Raw genomic sequence first — 23361 nt, 5'->3', positions numbered from 1 at the left:
CCAATCTTGAAGCTAGCTTCTAAGGCCAAAAGAACTTTAATTTCTTTTGGCCATATTGATACTTTGGAAGAGAAGGGTCTCTTTAATTTGACCTATGTATTTTTTTGACTCATCTTTCCTGGTTTATGCCATTAAGGTGGGGTTTTTTTTTGTTGTTGTTGTTCTTACCTGTCTCTCAGTGTGCTGGGGCCTAAGTAAGGGTACTGATTTTCCTTAAGCTTTCCTTTGATGAGATGGTCCAATGTTTCATAGAGGAAAGGCTGATGCTGTGTATAAACATTTTCCACTCCCTAAGACAGAGGGAAATGGTTCTTATGTCACTCATGAGATAATTTGCAATATAAACACATTAATGACACTCAGATCAGAAAAAGATGGAGAGTTCTTGAAAGAGGTTTAAAAGTGAATTCAGGCAGTGGGTTCCAAACATGCCAGCTCCATCCATGCTTGGCATCCCAAGGGCCTCTGTCCACTGGAATACTTTTTCCAGTGCCATCTTCTCTTTATCCTCACCTATTTCCTAACCAGACTTTATGCCTCTCTGTCAGGATTTCTAACTTTACTTCCAATTCCCCTAATAAACCTCTTTTATCAATCTAAAAAAAAAGTGAATTCAAGGTTCATTTCATTATTTACCTCATCATCAGGTGTTGCTACTCTGTAGAAAATACTATAAAATTTAGGGCTATGAATGGAAAAGGATTTTATAAAATTTTCTAAAGTTACCATTCACTCTTCAGGGATTTCTTTGGTGATGTTATTTGATGTTGTGTTATTTGATGTTATGTGGAACAGAAGGGAACAGGAAAGACATGAGAGAAACTTCACTATATGTAATAATTGTATTGTTTGTATTCAACCTTAAATATCTGCTAGAGGAAGGGATCAAGGATTTACACAGAACCTATTAGGTATTAGGCACTGTAAGAGATTTTACAAATAGTATCTTATTTGATTTTCACAACAACCCTATGAGGGATGTGCTAGTAATATCTCCATTTTACAGGTTAAGTGACTTGCCCAGGGTCACACAGGTATTGTTTGAGGCCAAATTTGAACTCAAGTCTTCTGGACTCCTGACCCAGCACCTTATCTACTGCACCACCAGCTGCCTCAATCTATTAGAACTTGTTTTCATTATTTCCTATTCAACTATTAAATTCTATACAACACTATTCCAATATGGAAAACTCGTAAATAAGAACACTGACTAGCATTTAAGTAGCATTTTGTAAACCCAAAGGTTTACAAAATACTTTACATAGGTTACATTATTTTCTTCTCACAACAATCTTGTAGGGTAGATGATGACATCATGCTTCAAATTTTACAAATAACTCAAATGACCTGCCCAGAAACACACAGCTACTGAGTGTCTGAGATCACATAGGAACTCAGGATTTGGTTTTAAAATCCAGCTTTCTGTCCCCTATGCCTCTTAACTGCCCAGATGAAATTTCTTTTAGGACATCTACTCTAATCATTTAACTGACATAGCATTCAATCACAGCAATTTAAAGATACTTTGAAGTTTGTATTTACTCATTTATTCACTTGTAACCTCTTGACCTTCAGTTACTTCTCATCTAGGGGAACATGACAGAGATTTTAATACCTTCAATCCTTTGAGGAACTGCTTGGTAATAGCCACTGCATCTTTGGGGCTAAAGAGGTCACTTCCCCGTGCTCGTTTGCCACCATACTCAACAAGAGCAGGCACCAGCTATAGAAAAAGAGAAGGAAGCCTAGTTACAAAAGACAAGGAAGCCTAGTATCTCTGAATAAATCTCACAAGCAACAAGCTCTAGTCACATTTCTCCAGAAGGGGTAAAATCACATGTGTAAAGTCATATCATTGCCCTCAATGTATTTTTTGTGACGTTGTTTTAGATAAGTTTTTATTATTATATCTTTTTAAAATAACTTTTTATTGACAGTACATATGCATGGGTAATTTTATTATACTTTGTTTTAATCACATTTTCTCCCAGTATCCCTTTTTCTCTCCTTCCCAGAGAACCATCCCAAATAACAAATACTGTTTTGTAAAGAATAAAAAAGAAAAAAAAAAACAAATCACCATACTAAAAATAAAAGAAACACATAACACTTGTACATGCTTATACATACACTTGTATAATGCTGGGGGATATCTTCTTTAGAGGAATATTTGTGCTTTATAATTTTTAAAAATTGATAATTTTTTTAGTGGTTTTGCTTTCCATTTACCTTATAATAGCCATTGTATATACTGTTTTCTTAGCTTTTCTCACGTCACGCTATATCTGTTCATGTACATCTTTTGATATTTCTCTGCATTCATCACATTTGTCCTTTCTTTTAGAACAGTAATATCCCATTATATTCATGTACCACAATTTGTTTAGCCATTCCACAACCAATGGACATCTACTTTATTCCAAATTCTTTGCTTATCACAAAAAGTACTGAAACATTTTGGAAAATAAGGGGTCTTTCTTCTTAATTGTTTCCTTGGGTATAAGACAGTAATAGAATCTCTGGGTCAAAGGGAATGACGTTTTAGTTACGTTATTTGCACAATTCTAAATTGGTTTCCAAAATGGTTATATATTGATTCATAGCTCAACCTACAATGAACCTTATGAGTCTCTTTTTCACAATTTCTCCATACTGACTTCCTATCTTTTGCCATTTTTGCCGATTTGCATGGTATATGGTGAAACTTCAGGGTTGTTTTGATGTGTATTTTTCTTATTATTAGGGATTTGGTATATTCTATGTAGTTGTTAATAGTTTGCAATTTTTTTTATTTTATTATAACTTTTTATTGACAGAACCCATGCCTGGGTAATTTTTTTACAACATTATCCCTTGCACTCACTTCTTTTCTGACTTTTCCCCTCCTTCCCTTCACCCCCTCCCCCAGATGGCAAGCAGTCCTATACATGTTGAATATGTCATCGTATATCCTAGATACAATATATGTGTGCAGAACCTAACAGTTCTCTTGTTGCACAGGAAGAATTGGATTCAGAAGGTAAAAAATAACCCGGGAAGAAAAACAAAAATGTTTGTAATTATTTTGAGAACAGTTTCAGTTTGTTATAATTTATACCCTTTGACCATTTATATACTGGAGAAATGACTTTTGGTCTAATCCATTAATTGTTTACATATCTTTGATACCAAACCCTCTCTCCTTTTGAATTTTAATTCTTATCCTAAGTGCATTCATTTTGTTTATGCTCTTGTTTTTTTACATTTCATAAAATCAAGAGTTATCTATTTTATTTTCTGTGATTGTCTCCATTCATTGTTGCTATGAATATATCTCCCAAATAGGTTTTGCATTACTTCACATGCATAATACATGTCAAATTGCTTGTCTTCTCAAGCAAGGAGAAGAGATGGGAAGGAAGGAGAGAATTTGAAACTCAATAAAAAAAGTGTTAAAATTTTTTTTACCTGTAATTGAGAAATATTTATTGAAATAAATTTTTTTAAAAAGAGTCTATAGATCATTATTGATCACAAAATAGAAAATTTTGATTATATCAAATCAAAAAGTTTTTGTACAAACTAATGCAGATAACATTAGAAGAGAAATAAACTGGGAAAACATTTTTATAGTCAAAGGTTCTGATAAAACCTCATTTCCAAAATATATAGAGAACTGACTCAAATTTATAAGAAATCAAGCCATTCTCCAATTGATAAATGGTCAAAGGATATGAACAGACAATTTTCAAGTGAAGAAATTGAAACTATTTCTAGCCATATGAAAAGATGCTCCAAGTCATTATTAATCAGAGAAATGCAAATTAAAACAACTCTGAGATACCACTACACACCTATCAGATTGGCTAGGATTACAGGAAAAGATAATGTGGAATGTTGGAGGGGATGTGGGAAAACTGGGAGACTGATACATTGTTGTTGGAATTGTGAATACATCCAGCCATTCTGGAGAGCGATTTAGAACTATACTCAAAAAGTTATCAAACTGTACATACCCTTTGATCCAGCACTGTTACTACTGGCTTATACCCCAAAGAGATCTTAAAGAAGGGAAAGGGCCCTGTATGTGCAAGAATGTTTGTGGCAGCCCTCTTTATAGTGGCTCTCAGAAACTGGAAACCGAGTGGATGCCCATCAATTGAAGAATATCTGCATAAATTATGGTATATGAATGTTATGTAATAGTATTGTTCTATAAGAAATGACCAATAGGATGATTTCAGAAAGACCTGGAGAGACTTACATAAACTGATGCTGAGTAATATGAGCAGGACCACGACATCATTATATACTTCAACAACAATACTATATGATGATCAATTCTGATGGATGTGGCCTTCCTCAACAATGAAATGAACCAAATCAGTTCCAATAGAGCAGTAATGAACTGAACCAGCTTCACCCAGCGAAAGAACTCTGGGAGATGACTATGAACCACTACCTAGAATTCCCAATCCCTCTATTTTTGTCCGCCTGCACTTTTGATTTCCTTCACAGGTTAATTGTACAATATTTCAAAGTCCAATTCTTTTTGCGCAGCAAAATAACTATATGGATATATAAACATATATTGTATTTAACATGTATTGGTCTACCTGGCATCTGGAGAAGGGAATGGGGGGAAGGAGGGGAAAAGTTGGAACAAAAGGTCTTGCAATTGTCAATGATGAAAAATTATCTATGCATATATCTTGTAAATAAAAAGCTATTTAAAAAAAGAAGATAGACTCTTTTTTTTTTTTTTTACAATATTTCAAAGTCCAATTCTTTTTGCGCAGCAAAATAACTATATGGATATATAAACATATGAAATCAAAAATGCAGGCGGATAAAAATAGAGGGATTGGGAATTCTAGGTAGTGGTTCATAGTCATCTCCCAGAGTTCTTTCCTGGGTGTAGCTGATTCAGTTCATTTCTGCTCTATTGGAACTGATTTGGTTCATCTCATTGTTGAGGAGGGCCATGTCCATCAGAATTGATTATCATACAGTATTGTTGTTGAAGTATATAATGATGTCCTGGTCCTGCTCATATTACTCAGCATCAGTTCGTGTAAGTCTCTCCAGGCCTTTCCGAAATCCTCCTGCTGGTCATTTCTTACAGAACAATCATATTCCATAACATTCATATACCACAATTTATTCAGCCATTCTCCAATTGATGGGCATCCACTCAATTTCCAGTTTCTGGCCATTACAAAGAGGACTGCCATAAACATTCTTGCACATACAGGTCCTTTTCCCTTCTTTAAGATCTCTTTGGAATATAAGCCCAGTAATAACACTTCTGGATCAAAGGGTATGCACAGTTTGATAACTTTTTGAGCATAGTTCCAAATTGCTCTCCAGAATGGCTGAATGTATTTAAGAGTCTATCTTCTACTTTTAATTGTTGAGAGGCATGTGATTTGCTTTTCTTCTAATGTTCTAATAGATCTTTAATATTAAGTTCTCTTATCTAAGTGGAATATAGTGTAAAGTGTTGGTCTAGACATAGTTTCTACCAGATTGCCTTTTAGTTTTCCCACTATTTTTTTTAATCAAAGTAATTTATATTTTCCAGTTGATCAAAAACTGATGATTGAATTCCATTATTTCTGATTTCCCTTTTTCTAGTCTGTTCTACTTGATCAACCTATCTTTTTTTTTTTTTTTTTAAAGCAGTAACGGATGATTTTAATGACTGCTGCTTTATAGCAAAGTTTGAGGCCAGGAAGTACTATTCCCCAATTGTTCTACATCTTTTCATCGTTTCCTTTGATGTTCTAGATCTTTTATTTTTCCAAATGAATTTGATTATTTTATGGAGTTCTGTAAACTATCCCTTTGATAATTTAATTCATTTAACATTACCACTGTAAATTAACTTTGATACTACTGTTATTTTACTTATACTATTATTTTTCTTTATTATATTATATTGGCTGGGCCACAAGCACTGAATATACCTCCAGCTATTTAAATAGCTCTTTATTCCTTTAAGGAAAACTTTGTAAATGAATCTATACAGGTCATTTTTGTATTTGGAAAGATTGATCTCCAGAGATTTTTTATGCATTTTGTAGTTCTTTGAAATAGGTTTTCTCTTTTTCTTATTGCCTGTTGGGTTTTGTCCCTGCTATATAAAAAATATTATTGACTTTTGAGGATTTTGTAGTCTAAAACTTTGCAGAAGCTATCATATCAATCACTATCTTTGATGTTTCCCTAAGATTTTCTAAGTTAATCATTATATCTATTTAGCAAATAGGGATAGTTTTATTTCCTCTTCATTTATCTTTATACCTTTAGTTTCTTTCTTTTCTTTTACTGTTATTGCTAGCATTTCCAGAACTGTAACAAATAATAATAGGAAGGTTAAACATTTTTGCTTTGCTCTCATATTTGCTAGAAAAATAAAAAGTAAAATAATAAAAGAAAATACACTTGTGTATTGCCATTGTATTTTAGTTTTAAAAGGATATTTTTTATGAAATTTAGAAAAAAGTTTCTTTATGTCCATACTTTGTAGGGAATTTAGCATAAATGAATGTTATATTTTGTCAGAGGCATTTTTTGAACCTATTGGGATATTTTGCAGTTTTGGATGCTGAATTGATATTCATTATGTTTTGAATTGATATTCATCTATGATATTGGTCTACAGTGCTCCTATGCTTTATCTTTCCCTCTTTTAGGGAAAAAATATCTGTTAGAGTGCTTTCTCCCTCAGCTTCTGAGAATAATTTATATATTAATTATTCTTTTAAAATTTAATAGAATTCTTCAATGAATTTATAAGGACCAGCATCCATTCCATCCCTCACTCTCCCACTCTCAACCCTGCTCTGATAGTTCCTTTACAACTAATTGTATTTTCTTTTCTGGCACAGGTTTAAGACCTCTATTTGATCTTCTGTTAAAAATATTTTAAATTTTTCAAGGTATTTCCCTATTTCTTTTATATTCTCAGTTTTGTTAGCACAGAACTGTGTAAAATAGCTATGACAATTCTTTTTATTCCTTCTGATTTTTTTTAACCCATTTACTATTTTGTTGATTTGATTTTCTGTTCATTTCTTTTTAATCAGATTGGCTATTTTATCAATTGGATTGATCAATTTTATTAGTCTTTTCAAAAAACTCGATTTTCATTTTATTTAAAATTTCTTTAGAGGTTGGTTGGTTTGTTTTCTACTTTATATTTTTTTCCTCTAATTTTAAAAATCTCTTTTGCACTTATTTTATGTTTATTTGTTGGTTGTCAATTTTTAAAAAATACATACTTAGTTCATTTATCTTCTCTTTTAATATTTTATTAATGTTTATTGGGTTATGATTTTTCCTCTAAGGATTGCTTTAGCCACATCCTAGAACTTTTGTTATGTTGTATCATTATCATTTCTTTTTACATAATGTTTCTCTGATTTCTCCTTTGACCCATAATTCATTTAGAATTTCATTATTAAATATTTAACATCTACTGGTCATCCTGCCATCTGGGGGAGGGGGTGGGGAGAAAGAGGGAAAAAATTGGAACAAGAGGTTTGGCAACTGTCAATGCTGTAAAGTTACCTATACATATAATCTGTAAATAAAAGGCTATCAAATAAAAAAAAAAAGAATTTCATTATTAAGTCTCCATTTGGGTCTGTGTCTTTTGTTTATGTTCTTTAAACTTATTAGTCTTTATGTAAAGGACTGAAAGTCTGAGTTGATGCACTGAGGTCGGACAACTGAGCACTTAAGGCTAACTACCGATTGGACAATACTCTATTAGCACATGCTTGGAAAATGGCCCTTCCTACTATTCTGTGCTGGCTCAATCTTTTGGTGTACAGAAAGAATTGTGGGAAGGATTAGGGGGTGGAGTAAGACAAGCCAGGGTCACTTTGGCGGTAGGGAAGGTCCTGTGTCCATCCTGTTCACTTCTACCCCTAAAGACCAAAAATAAAGATCAAGGACTTTTGCTTATCCTGACTCCAGCTAATTCTAAGGTATCCAGGGTGCTAACTTGGGCTTCACATTTTTATTATATGGTCTATAAAGAATATGTTTACTATTTCTACTTTTTTACATTTGTTTGCAATCATTTTGTACTCTCATATACATGATCAATGATTTTTTAAAAGTTTCAGGTGTGCCATTAAAAAAATATGTAATACACACACCACAAACATCCATACACACCCACATACTTTAGCAGTCCTATATAGAAGACATCAAAAATCTTTTAGTTCTAATTTATCTGGCAATTTATTCAATGCTTTATTTTTTCTTTTGTTTATCTTTCTGTTAGACTTATATAAAACTAAGAGGGGGATATTGAAATCTCCTATCATTATTGATTTACTGTCTTTATCATCTAGTAATTAATTTTTCCTTTATAAATCTGGATCCTAAGGCATTTAGAGCATATAAGTTTAATACTGAGTTTATATATTAAGTTTAATATAAGTTGATATTTATTTGTCATTCATGGTTCCTTTCAGAATAATGTGGTTTCTTTGTTGATGCCTTGTTTTATTCGTTAATTTTTTAAAATTTCACTTTCTGTACCTTTTTCTATAAAAGATTTCTTCCTCTTGGTTGTTATTTTTCTTCTCTTTCTGTCAATTCTAGATTTTAATTCTTTAATTCATGGACACATGCCTATTTTACTTTCTTTAATCTCTGTATTTCTCATGACATTAAAGCTTCTAAAGTACTTCTTCTGAACAGTTTCTATGTTATTGTCTTATAGAGTCTTTTTCCTGGACCCTTTTTTTCTGCTGTGCCTCATTCTTAGAAATACCAATTCCTGCAAGTGATAGAGGATATTGTACCATCTTATGAATTTTCCTATGTCTCTGACTGTGAAGTTTATTATTAACATTGCCTTTTCCAGGATCTTCTTTCTGGGTCCAGGTCCTCCCATGTTTTTAGGTGTCAGTACCTGCAGGATATTCCCCATTTCCTATGTCCTTTCTAAGAACTACAGATAATACCCACTGTAAGGTCTTCATCACTATTTATAGGATATTTCTCTTTCTTGATAGGAGCATTAATCAGCAGTATTTCCTTTGACCACTGAAATAAAGTTTTCCCCTTTAGTTGATCCCTTTTCAATCCTTCCCTTTGCTTCATCACCCATTTCTCAACGAATTCTCTTCTTTTTGAGAAATGACAGGTGTTATTTTCCCTTCATTGTTAACCTTTGGCTTGATTAGGATTCTTCACATATTCTCCTCTATGTTCTTCCTTCTTTTCTTCCTCCCTCCCCTTTTACTTATCATGTTATTCTATAATTTAATTAAAAAAAAACAACCACTCACCAATGATTTACCAGTGTTATAAGTGCATGATTTTTCGGGCCTGTTTCTCTACTATTAATTCTAGTTCACTTCTGCTTTTACTGTTGACTCCTTATGTACTGTTGGAAAGAAATCTCTTAATGGTCCCCACTCCCCCACTTTTCCCAGCCAAACCTTCCCATTGGTTGCTATATTTGTTTACCTTTTTTGTGTATTTCATGGCAGGGATGTTTCAAAAGCAATTCTTTTAGGTAATAAATGCACCAAACATTTCTTTTTTATTGAACATTAACCTTTTAAAATTAATATTTAGGGTTCAGATTTTCAAGGCAGGCTATAATGGGCTATATCTTGAACACTTTTGCTTTTCAAAACAAATTATTCCATTCCCTCCTATGCTTTGTAGTGAGTACAGAAAAGTCTGGTGATATTTGAATTTTCTTTCATGTTTGAAGGCATTTTCCTGGTCATATGCAGAATTTGTTGTTTGTTAATGGAAGTATTAAATTTAGCTACTGTGAGTCTTATAGCTTGTAGCACAGGGTTCTTTTTTTCTTTTAATTTTTGGAGGAAATCTGTAGATGCTTTCAATTGGTACTTTGTTTTTTATGTTCATACAAGTAGGGTTATTTTCTTGTATTATTTCTTGCATGGCGGTATTCAGGTTTTTTCATCTGTTTTCTTGTGGAATCTACAGAGTTCTCTGCTTCAGCAGATATCAAATCATTTTCTTCTCTTCAGATTTACCTACAGTCACACATATGTCCTGACCAATTCTCTCTATTCCTCAAACCTCAGCTGAGGTCTGTTGTGGCAGAGCATGACCACATGGCACTTCTAGCCGGAGTGAAATTTTGGTTTTCAAGTGGCACTGAGAAGAGGAGGGTGGAGGGTAGAATAGAATTCTGTTGTAAGCCCAACGGTCTGCTTGCACAGCCCTAGAGTTGGAGCATGGTGGGTGATGGGAGAGGAGATATTAAGTCTGTTAAGAGTTAGTACTCCTTTGCTGTCAGTTCACTGAATTGTTACCTTTTTAGAGCTCTTAGTATCCTAGACCATGGACACAGATAAAATGCTTTATCTCTTGCACATAATTCTTATTTTGGAGAAGTTTGAAAAGTTATGAGGATCAGAGAAAATGTTTAGGCCTGATTTATTGGCTATGTGATATAGAAGTCTACTCCATATAGGATTTTCCCTATGATCTGGCCAAATCCTAAATCCTCCAACCAGGAAATAAGATCAATGTTACATTCTATACTTTGTCTACTGGATGGGTTTCTGATCACTCAACATTAAATTACCATGTTTTTATTCAAATAAAGGTATTTTCTAAGTTGACATTTCCTAACTAAATTATTTTCCCAAAAGGCAAGTTACTTTACAACACTTCCCCTTCTACTCCCAATTAAATAGTCTTTTATAAAGATTACCTTGCGATACTTCTCTGAAACACCTTTATTTCTGAGGTCCATCATCAATCCAGGGAGGCTATTACTGCTGTGACGTTCATAATGCAGGGCATAAAGCATCACTAAGCGTACAGCATCAAATTCAGTTACTTTGGGATTCTGCAGTAGCCTTTTTATGTTCTGTAGGGAGACAAGAAGTTATATTATTTCTCTTCACTTGGGAAGGAAGATGTAGTACAGTGTCTCAGTTCCACTTCATTGACCCACAGTGATACAATTGAATTTGTGATGATTTAAAATCCCAACAGAGCATTGTATATTTCATGCATTTAACTAGCTGCTTAAAATACAGACAACTGCAAAACATTTGAGCAAGCTCAGAATTAAACTAAGGAAATAAGCCCTTTCTGATAGATATTTATGAATCAAAAAGCTTCTTATGTGCCAGGCACTGTGTGGAGTGCTGGGACAAGATAACAAAAATAAAAGGGTCAGTGCCCTCAAGGATCTTATATACTCTTGGGGAAGGCAAGAGGTACAATGAGTACAAGGTAATCCCTCTGTCATGGAGGCACAAACTGCTAGAGGGAATCACAAAAGACTTCATGTGGGAGAGAGCATTAGAAATGAGTTTTGGAAAAGAGAACCTCTAGGAGGCAGACATGAAGAAGGAGTGCATTCTACACCTTAGGGATAGTCTGTTCAAATACAGAAAGTTAGGAAGTGGAATGTTAGGTATATCAGGTGCATCAAGAAGTCCAGTCTGGTGGAACCCTTAAAAGGAAAGCGATTTAACCAATCCACAAATATTTCTTTTTTTCTTCATCTAATACCAACTTTTCCAGTAAAACAAAGAACAAATAACTAGTGAAACCATCAGTGCTGATACAGAACAGTTGAACTGCCTAGTACTTAGCACAATACCTGGCACACAGTAAGCACTTCATAAATGTTTATTGACTGATTGACCTGTCATATAAAAATTGGCTGAGCTGGGAGAAAAGAAGATTCAAGAAGAACTTGTTCTGATTAGCCCCAGAAAGCATAGCCAGGAGTAATGGACAGAAGTTAACAAGAGACAATTCAAGCATGATATCAGAAAAAATGTCCTACTTTTAAGTGTGGTACCAAAGTGGAAGGGGTTTCCTTGAAAAATGGCGGATTCTCTGTCAAAGGAGGTCTTTGAACAGATGACCAATGGTTAGGACTTCCAATCTGGTATGGGTTAGATTAGATAGCTTCTAGGATACCTTCCAACATTAAGACTGTGTGATTCTAAGAAAATCAACTTTTTACTCAGTGCAACTCCAAGTAATTACTACTAAAATATAGATTAAAAATAGATTTCAGAGCCAAGTAGATAATATTCAAATCTCTTAGCTACCCTTGAGGATAGATACTGAGGGTAGAGAGAATCAGAGGCTTTTCACAAATTACAAGCATTGTTGTTGTTATTCTGCAATAGAAAGAGAAGAAAGATTCCTAACACGCACTATGGATGCTATCTGCTGAAGAAATATACTATTTGGTATACTTGATTCTCCATAGGAAATCCTCTGTTATGATGGTACTTTTAATACACTGAAAACCCACAAAAGCTCTGCTGAATGAGATGAAAATTCTGTTTAAAGAAAAAAACAGACTGATCTAGATCAACATGTTCTTAGTGAAGTCACAGAAGTTCCTCATGATCCCTAGTTCCTCATGATCCCCAGTTCCTTAAGTATGTATAACTATGTTTACAATTTCTAAATTTTGGGAGGATTTGAGAAAATCATCAGATCACAGTTCCAAGTCTGTAATTTCTTTCCCCCTTTGAAGATCAGGACAAGTCATGTCCCTCTCCAATTTTATAGTACCTTTTAAAATTATTAAATAAGGTTCAGATATCAAGTTTTTTTAGGTTCCTGGGACATAGTTCATCCAGTCTAAGATACATGATGCAGTGGAAGTGATGGTTCTAGATTTGGTGTCAGAGCATCTAAGTTTAAAGCCCAGTTAAATAAGCTTGAATGTAACTATAATGTCTTTTGTGAAGTTCTCTGCGACACTCCAAATCCTTTATGTACAAATGGCTAGAAGCAAAATATCTGTGCCCTTCTTTTTCCTGATACAGCATTTAAATAGTAGAGATACTCAATACATAAAAATATAACTACAGTTCTTAGGGTATATATTAGAGGAATGCATTATAACAACAACAACAAAAAGAGCTACAACATTCCAATAGACTTGAGATGGAAAATATCAATCACACCCAGAGAAACTGAATGTGGATTGAAGCATATAGTATTTTCACCTTTTTGTGTTTCACCTTTCTTTTTTTTTTTCCTTTTAGTCTGATTTTTCTTATACAACATGACAAATATGAAAATATATTTAAAGAATTGCACATATTTAACCTATATCAAACTGCCTGCTATGATGGAGAGGGGGGAAAGAGAAGGGAAAAAGAAAAATTTGGAACACAAAGTTTTACAAAATTGAATGTTAAAAACTACATATATTTGGAAAAATAAAATACTACTGAGAAAAAAATTGCAACAATAATTTCAAAGTTCAACATCTTGGGGGGGGGGGGTTCTAGGCAAAAGACTATCTAAATTTACATACAGTATGATTCTATGTAGCATCATTCAATGAAGATGCTAATATAGCTAGATTTTAGCCTTGACATCCCATTTCACTTATAAGCATAGTCTACTGTGCAAGGATCCTTTCCTTTTTTCTTATAGGAGAGTCCCTACATATGAGGAGACTCTTCTCAGTTGGATTACTGAAGCTATGTTTTGAGTTTGCTTTCCACTGCGAACATCTGTAAGAACCAAAAAATGGAGGAATTTATCCTTAGAAGATCTCATCCCTGAATTTACAAATCTCTTCTTCATTTTTTCTTCTTTGAACCTGCTATTTGGCCACTGCATAATGTTCCAAACCTGTTCAAGTATATAACTAAGTCTTATTCCAGTGTTTCAGGATTTTGGTATGCAAACTATATATAGCTGAAGAACATTAGAAGCACATAATTAGCTTGTTACTGGTTTAAGACATTAAGCCATCTCAGCCTCTGGTTCTATCTTTATCATTTTTCCAATGAACAGGCCCCTCCCCTGTCTGTGGAGGTCACTGTCTTTTCCTACTATCAGGGTTACACTAGCAAAGAATATACAACTTAGTGTCAGGACTTATCTGGTTTTGAATCCTAAATTTGACATTTAATAATTGAATAAATAAGTCACTTAACCACCTCCCTGAGTCTGTTTCCAATCAGTGAATTATCATTTACTCCACAAAGTTATCTTGAGGATAAAACAAAATTATGTATGAAAAGCATTAAAAAAAAATTTAAAACACTAAATGTGTGTCAGCTCTCTTATTTATCTAACTCCTGTCCCTCAGTGGAATGCACTCAAAAGAAGCAAGATCTTATTCAGTCTGCACCTGAGTCTATCCTTCTGACTTAAGCTGAAAGTGCTCTCTTGGGAACTGCTTGATTTGCTGACTGGGTGAGTACATCCTAGGTCCTGCTGGCAGGAAAATGCTGACTAGCCTTTCTTTTGGTTCTAGAAACTCAGCCCCTTAGATAAGCAACCTGTCCCATCAATACATCCCTTTTGTTCCCTTTATTTCTTCTCCTCAACATTCATTGAGAATCTATTGTGTACAGGACACTAGTAGGTGCTGGGAATAAAAATCTACATATATGTGTTTACCTAAAACAATTTAAAATCTAGGACACTCTGTGCTCTTCAGTGTTTTATTCAGTATTTATTAAGCACCTATGCTGAGCTAGGCACTAGGGGAGATATGAAGATATTCCAACTTGGTCTTTGGTCCTTACAAATTTGCTGTGAAAATCAGATGAGCTAACATGTAAAATTCTTTGCAAATCATTGTGATATATACGAGATATATCACTTGGTCCTATTTTCCAGATTATTAGGGAGAATGAAACGTTCCTATAAAAGAAATAGCAGATAGACATCAATGTACAAACAAAAAAGAAAAAAGTCTAAAGGAAATCAGAAGGGTATCTTGTCCTGTGACTGGTAACTAGAAATAGGAAAAATGAGGAGAAAAGGAAAAAGGCTGAACATTGGGAGGTAACACATATATGGCTTTTCTTGAAGAGGCAGGAGTTTCATCCTCTAAAGTAGCTACATTTCCTTCAAAGAATGGCCATGGATCCACAAATCTGACAGGTGAGAAATCATTTCATAAGGATCAAAGAAAAGAAATTTGAGAAGTCAGCTGACTGATTCCAAATCTAGTCACTCAAGTGAAAACAAATGCTATACCACCATAAAGAAACTAGAAAGCACTGCTAACTAATCCTTACAGTTTTAGGTAAGAAAGTGAAAATCTTTGTGGGCATAGGTGCTATTTTCTTCACTGCTGCCCAATGAAGGCAATTGATTTAGAAGAGAAAAGCAAATTTAGAAAATGAACAGTTGCTTAAGATGATGATGTCTGAGAAAGTAATTTAAATTTCTGGGCTGTGGCTTAAAATGTCAGAACGATAGATTCTTGACCAAGATTACAAGTATATCTAACAAGGGCTGATAATAGTACATTTGCCTGGAGTCTAACAAATCTAATTAAAGGTGGAAAAAAGCCTGTAATGAAGCCCATGGCCTTAGATGTCTATAAACAAATACAAAAAGAATGAGTAACAAGGATTTAAATTAGAGGTCCTAATTCAAGGAAGCACATTTATCATCAAAAGTGTCTATGATTAGCTAGGATGGGAAGTATATCTAGGATATGGTTCTGAAAAGGCATACTTTATACAAAAGAAACTGTATGGATAAATTGGGGGAGGGGAAGAATAGCACTGAATATTGAGATATACTCATGTGAAGAAATACAGCTTGGAAATGGCTTTTCTTATTTACACTAGTGTTGTCATGTAAATAAAAGAACTGTTTAAAAAAACTCTTTACAACTGTTTGCGTTTTTGTTTTTCTTCCCGGGTTATTTTTACCTTCTGAATCCAATTCTCCCTGTGCAACAAGAGAACTGTTTGGTTCTGCACACATATATTGTATCTAGGATATACTGTGGCATATTTAACATGTATAGGACTGCTTGCCATCCAGGGGAAGAGGTGGAGGGCGGGAGGGAAAAATCGGAACAGAAGTGAGTGCAAGGGATAATGTAAAAAAAATTACCCTGGCATGGGTTCTGTCAATAAAAAGTTATTATGATAAAATAAACAAACAAACAAACAAACAAATAAATAAATGATAAAAAAAACCAATTCTTTACAGATGGGGAAACTGAAGCTTGGGGAAATTAACTGATTTGGTTAAGCCAAGTTTTTCTTGTTGGGTGTATTTTTTTTTTAAATTAGTATTTAAATTTTATTATATGCTTTTTTCTTTTTAAATTTCCTTTTTTAAAAAATTAGGAAAATTTGATTTTCTCTCCCTTCTATCTCCCTATTGGTGGGAAAAAAGATATGGCCAAGCAAAACAAATTCTTGCACTGGATATACCCCAAAATATCTATGCCCCATTCTGCACCTTGAGTCCATGATGTCTATAACAGTGGGTAGGGTAGCAAACTTCATCATTTTATCTTCTGGAATCATTGTGCTGATTACAGTTTTAAAGTCTTTAAAAATTATTTGTTTTTATAATGTTGCTTATATTCTCCTCCTGTTCCTGAACTTCTGAACTTCAAAAATCACACCTCTACTGCTATTTCATCCTGGAACCTCTCTCATGACCTGGAGATTTTCTCATTGTAGACATCCAACAACCCCCAGTTCAGTTTATTATAGAATATTTACTATAGAATAACCTTGCACAAGGTTTCCTCCCATTCTCGCACTGGTGAAATCCTTTTGGAATCTCGGTTTGATGAAGAGGTACAAGCTGGCCTGCCTTGTTTCTCCTCCTGGCCTTGTTTGTGACTTTCTGAACTTCAAAATCAGGCCTCTATTGCCATGTTCCCCTGAAATTTCAAAAGAGTGGGGCCTTCTTGTCCTAGAACATCCTACCTACCACACCCTCAGTCTTGAATTTGTTTGTGCAAAAACTTCTTAATTTTATGTACTCAAAATTGTCTACTTTAGCCTTCTGTGATCCTTTCTATCCCTTGTTTGGTCATGGGCTTAAGTCAAGGTTAAACAACTTAAGCCATGGTCACATGGTTAGAAAGAGGCAGAACCAAACCTTGATATAAACACAGGTCTTCTGAAACCTAATGCTTTTTCCATTACAAAAAGCCATTTGATTGAAGCCTATCAAAAGCTATAGAGAATTCCACATTATAACAGAATATATTATTATAAAGTTGTAGTGTGCAAACTAATAATGATATGGACAGAGAATGTGGTGCCTTCCTGTTATACAGCAGCTGTGTGTCATGTGGCAGTATTTATATGCCAGAAATGTAACTGGATTGTACTATGAATTTTTGGTGCTCAGCCTTATGGGAAGGCTTAAAATAGATGTTGGGAGTATACAAGAGAAAAAACCATCTAGATATATAATAGCAATGATGAAACAAAAAAAAAATAGAAAAAAAAACACTTTTGAGCACTCAATAAGATCTAAAACCTTCTACTGAGTCCTGACATATGTATAAGCCTAATCAAAAAAAAGGGAGAAGCCAAAGGTACTCTCTCTAGAGACCAAGGCCTCAAGAAGAAATGATGACACTGAAGGGAAAACAATTCTCTTCGCTGATATTGGGTGATTCATCATTTTGGGCTGACTGCTTTCTATCTCAACCCAAACCATGAAGAGGTAAGAACAAGAAAAAAGGTGATGATAACAATCACTTGTGCTTTTAAAACTATACCCCTCACTACTTGATTTAGGAATGAAGTCTGTTATTAAACATCATGTCTTTTCTTCTAGTTGGCTCTGATAAATCTTCCATTCCCTTGTTATTACATTAAGGTGGGTTGCAGTAGGTGATGACAATGATGACACAAAGATTAGGGCAGCAAGACAAAACCATTAGGTATTTCCAACATGTTTATATAATAAAATTTGTCAAAGTCTCATAATCAAAAAGGACAGTGACCAGAAAATGTCCAAATGCCATTTAAATGAAATCAGCGGAAAGCGGGGAAGACATAATGCCTCTGATTAGATTTAGCAAATATATTTGCATTAATGTTTCTTCTTGAAAAACTATCAGAATTTACCTTTTGACCCAGAGTTCTCATTGCTATCTCAAAGAGGGTCAAAGACAGATAGAGAGGTTCCATTTATAACAAAATATTCATAGCAACACAAAAGAATTGGAAATAAAGTAGAGAACACATCAATGGTAGAATGTCTAAGCAAATTACAGTATGTGAATAAAAAAAGAATATTATTGAGCTATAAGAAATAATGAATATAGATCAAGAGAAATATGGAAAAGACACATGAATTAATGGAAAGCAAAGTAAGCAGAAACAGGAAAACAATATATTAAATGCCTACAATTTAAATGGAAAAAGAACCCTGAACTCAAAACTAAATGCCATATGATTATGTTCAACATTAGTTCCCAAAGAAGAGAGCAGAAAATGTCCCTTGCTCCTTCTTTCTCCCAATGGGTATGGAAAACTTCACATGCTATCAGGCTTATCTGGGGTGTTGGCCAGTTTTGCTGAACTGCCCTTTTCCTCTTCCTTCCCACACACACCCTTCATTTCTTTATATGCAAATATAAATTATATATATACACATATGTATACATAAATTTTATGTTAAAGAATGTTTTAAATACATATTATATATGTATATAGAAATGAAAGTGACATAAAAATAAAAAATTATCAATTCATTCTTATAAATATTAGAAACAAAGAATATCATTATTAGAAAGCCCTTAACGGTAATTTAATCAATGATCTCTACTAAGTCAATGCCAGGTGATCCCTGATCTTCTCCTTGAATGTCTCCAGTGGCAAAAAATTTTCCATCTCATGGAAAAAGCCATCCCATTTTTCAATAATTTTAACAGTTAGGAAGTTCTTATTAATTCAGTTTAGGGTTATATTAGGGCTTTTGTTTTTTGGCAGTTTCATCACATTCAGACATATTCATAATGGTCAACCAAAAAATTCTATTTATTCATAAGAAACTGTTAATACAGGCCCCCATTTCACTTTTATCTCTACTAAATCTCATCATGTAAGTTTTGGCTTGTCTTTTTACACCATCAAAGCATATATGAACCCTGATTATAGCATCCACAGCAGAGATGTCATAGACATAGTATGATTAAAATGTTAACTGAGAAATATTTAGCAAAAAAATTAAAAAATAAACAAAACGTAGATAACATTTTAAATCAATATGAAGCCTGCTGGGATCTTTATATATGAAATAGTGGCCCCTTTTGAGTTTGATATCACAATCCCTCCCAACTGGATAATCATGTCTTCTTTATCTTTACCTAAAAATCACAGGAAAAATAGTCAGCACAAAGGACCTATATAGGAAGCTATATCATTATAGGAAACACTTTCAATCATTGTAGCCTGGCATTCAATCTGATTTTACTATCTTAGGGTGGTCACTAAAAGGTACCTGAAAGGTTAAGAGACTGACCAGGGTAGGCCACATTGCAAGTATTCCCAGGTCTTCCCACTCTATCACAATGTCTTTCTTCCTATCTTTGGTATAGGAAATCCCAATATAGCAAATCATTTAATCAATTATAAATCAACCTAATTGTGCTATTCAGTTAACATTTTTCTTAACTCTTTCACAAGGATTTTGTATAAGAATTTTTCAAAGGCGTGGATGAAAAGCAGAAATGCTAAGTCTCTAGCACTGCTCTGCTGAACTAGATCGAAATTCTTGTTAAAAAAAAAAAAGACTGATCTGGAATGACATGTTCTTTGTGAAGGCAGTCTGGCTCCTCATTTTCTTTAGTTCCTTAATTATGCACAAACCATGTTTACAAATTATTCTAAATTCTGGGAGGAATTGAGAGAATCGTCAGACCATAGTTCCAGATCTACAATTTCTTTTCCTTTTTGAAGATCAGGACAACTCATGTCCCTTTCCATCTTTCTAGCATCTTTTTTATAATTAATAAGGCTCAGATGTCATCTCTTCAAGTTCAGAGTTCATTCAGTCCAAAACACTTGATGCAGTAGAAATCTGAATTTGGAATTGGAGCACTCCACCACCTGCATGAATGATTCATCAGTGAGATGGGGGCTATAGGCAGTGATTTCCAAGGTCCCTCTGGTTCCAAATTCAGGCACATACGTCCTGAACTTGTTGACAACAGGGAGGGAAGTGCTCTGGCCCTTTCTTCAATGTTCCGTCTTAGTTTTATCATTCTCCTTTCCAGAAGAGATTCCTGGTTGTTCAGTGAGAAGGGCCCCTACCTATAACAGCATAGTAATCCTCTCTCCAACATCTTCAGTAAGTGGCCGTCCAAGCTCACCAGCTTCTAGTAAACATGATTCCTCACCTCCCTTCCACTTTGGGATGACTAATCATTGGGAAACTTTCCTTTATATCAAGCCTAATTTTGCCTCCCTGCAGCTTCTCACTGCTCACCTACTGTCCTCTAGAGCAGAAAAGGACAAGCAGCACCCTAGCTCTGCAAAGGCAGGAAGCTTCCGCTTTCGTTCCCCCAAGCACTTTCTTCTCCGGGCTAACGTCCCCGACTCCTTAGGCAGGACCCTCTCCAGCTTAGCAGTGTCCTTCCTGAGATGTGGCAGGAATCAAGTAGTACAGAGTCCTCAATCTGGAGGCCTGGGGCACAAATCCCACTATTGCTACTCACAACTTGGTGCCCTTGGGCAGCCCCTGGACCAGATGTGACTTCTAAGTTCCCTATGACTCTAACCTAGCATGCCCCCAACGTGACTCTTCAGATGTGGTTTAGCCTGGGCACAAGTTTTTTCCAAACTTGCACCCCATGCCCTCTTAATGCAGCCTAATGTCACACAAAACTTTCTGGCTGCTGTGTCACATTAATACAGCCATCTACTAAAACTCTTTCACAAATGAAATATTTACTGTCTACTCATGTCTATCTTTTATTTGTGAAGCTGATTTTCTGAACTTAAGTATAGGACTTAAGTCATATTTGTCATTGTAAAATTTAATCTTTACATTTTCAGCATTACCTTTCACTTTATGAAGACCTTTCTGAATCTTAATTCTGTTATTTGATGCGTGAGCTATCCTTCCCATCTTTATTGTGTGCCTTTTGATCAATCAGCACAATAATAAGAATACCTAGCATTTATAGCATTTTAAGATTTGGCTTTTCACAATGCTGGAAGGAAGGTTGTGATTCCTTCATTGTGAATGTGAATACAATGATTCTCCCCATTTGAGGAAAATGAGGTTGAGTGACATGCCCAAGGTCACAAAGCTACAAAGTATTTGAGACTGGATTTGAAATGAGGTCTTTTTGACTTTGGGGGGGCAGCTAGCTGACTCAGTGGACAGAGCACAAACACTAGCTGGGTGAGCCTGGACAAGTCACTTAACCCCGTCTGCTTCAGTTTCCTCATTTGTAAAATAAACTGGTGCAGGAAATAACAACCACTTCTCTGCCAAGAAGATCCCAAATGGGATCATGAAGAGCTGGACACAACTGAAACGAATGAACAGCAACAAACACACATAGCTCTGACTACTAGCTGTCCAGGTCACTGAACACTAGCCTGAAGATGCTTGCTGACTATCTCCCCCAATTGCGGGGCACTCACTTCTCAATCATTTTTGTTTTGTTTGTTCTATCAAGTCTAGTCGAAGAATCATGCTCCTCAACAGATAAAATAAAAGTAAGTGAAACAGCTCCACCTCCTCTTAGCATCCATTACTATCATCCCCTCCACATGCAACAAATTTAAACACTTAAAAAAAAAAAAAATCTGTGTCCCTAAATACAACTGAATCTCCTTTTGTTATCCCTTTTATTCACAGCTTTGGCTCATTTTGAGCACACTGAAGACTGTTCCTCACACAGTTCTTCATTTTCTGTTCGTATCTTCCTGAAATGCTTCATTGCAGTGTGGAGAGGACTCTATATCCTCAAAGGCTCCATCAGTTCTAGCAGGTTCCTTTACTCTGAAAAAGCTTTGAGCAGGGGTCTAGTAAGAAAAACTGGATGAATGTTGTCTGAAGACTAGTTTGGGGCAAGGAAGAATCTCAGAGATTCTTAAATCTAAGAGAAGATTCTCCCTAAGAAGAAGCTCTGTTATAAAAATGGGTACAAAACCCAAATAAATGACACATTTTCTGAAAATGTTTTACTTTCATGGTATAACAAATAACTTTTCCTAATTATATGGGATCAATGACCAGAAATGGTAGTAGCCTAACAGATTCGGATTAATATTTATTTCTGTGTGTATGAAGAGGACACTGTGCCATACGACAATACTAGTCAACAATCCCAATTCATTGCTTCATGACGTACCATGAACCTTAGGTCAAGTCAAGGAATGCAATGACCCATTTAGAGGTCACAACACTGGCATTAACTCACTGTCAAACAAAAGTTCCCTTTTGGGGCTATTTAAATCAAACCACCAAAGGCACTCTTTATCTTGGTGACTTCAAATCAGTTGCTCACTGAAAAAACCTAGTGCCTTGGGGAAAAAAACTTTTTAAAAGGAAATGATTAAATATGAACTGGAATATTTGTGGATTTGGTATTTTTAATGAATCTAATTCTTTATATGAAAACAGAAAGTAAAAATTTTAGGCAAGGAAATACAATCACCTGTATAACGAAGTCTGTTAATGACTGTTTTCTTTTTTTACTAAAACAGACAAAAAGACAAGAAAAATCAAGAATCACCATACCTACTTTCAGAATCTTAAATTCAATAACCGCTATAAAACATATTTTCTAAAATAAATAAAAAAGTCTTTCTTGGAAAAATTTCTACCTAAGCCCATGAGACCATGACAACTGCTGCATCTTTTTTAAAAAGTAAGTTAGTCAAAGATTTAAAACTCCGCAATGGATTTTTGTGTAGATTTGGAAAACTAGAGGCTAGGTATAAACTTGCTAGGAAGCCTACACAGAAAATCAAGTTTATTTTGTCTTTTCTTCAATATGGTGGAGCTTCCAAAAGTTGTTAGAGGATGCACTCAATAAAGATTATTGTCAACATGGAGCATTTTATACAAAGATCTTTTTCTTTAAGCTGTATCGTTATATAAAAGTGGATGACAATCTGTGGGTCATTCTAAATGACATATTTTGAAATGCCTTCTTTAAAACCTTATCTTAATCTCAAATAAACTCGAATTTATTGTATATAAAAAGAAAAAGAGATAAATTTCTAGGGTCAAACTCCTTTTAAATAACATGCAATTTTACTCAAATCAGTCTAAGTGGTTAGATCTTTTTCCAACTTCCCATTTATAAGTGGTGCCACCATTCTTTCAGTCTTCCTAGGTTAAAGATCTTTGAGCCATCTTTAATTATTTGTTAATCTTCATTGCCTCTAACTCATGTGTCACCAAAGTCTGCCTTTTTTTTCTTCTTTGAAATATCTTTTGAATTTGTTCCTTACCCTATCCTCCCTCCCCTTCTCACTCCCATCCTTTGTCCATACTATTACTGCAATGGTCTTTCAGCCTTTTTTTTCCTGACTACCATCCCTCTTCACTTCAAGTTCATTCTGATACTATTTCCTGACTAATATTCCCAAACAACCAACACTTATTAAGTGCCTA

The 23361-nt window shown here is 34.7% G+C and overlaps 1 protein-coding gene across 3 annotated transcripts in view; it reads right to left on the bottom strand.

Moving 5' to 3' along the window:
- VPS45 (vacuolar protein sorting 45 homolog) overlaps positions 1-23361 on the bottom strand; it is a 74542-nt gene that overhangs the window by 32631 nt on the left and 18550 nt on the right. For 2 of the 3 annotated variants that reach the window (XM_003769905.4, XM_031967445.1), the window contains exons 11-13: positions 10706-10864; positions 1616-1723; positions 169-290 (exon numbers count right to left, since the gene is read on the bottom strand). In XM_003769905.4, coding sequence (XP_003769953.1) covers positions 169-290; positions 1616-1723; positions 10706-10864 — 389 coding nt within the window. The remainder of the gene's footprint in view (positions 1-168; positions 291-1615; positions 1724-10705; positions 10865-23361) is intronic. The other variant, XR_001121100.3, reaches the window with a different exon arrangement.

Source organism: Sarcophilus harrisii, chromosome 4 (genome assembly GCF_902635505.1).
Source record: "Sarcophilus harrisii chromosome 4, mSarHar1.11, whole genome shotgun sequence".
Lineage (NCBI taxonomy): Eukaryota > Metazoa > Chordata > Mammalia > Dasyuromorphia > Dasyuridae > Sarcophilus > Sarcophilus harrisii.
Note: the sequence above shows the minus strand (reverse complement) of the source record. Positions and strands in the feature narration are given on the sequence as shown.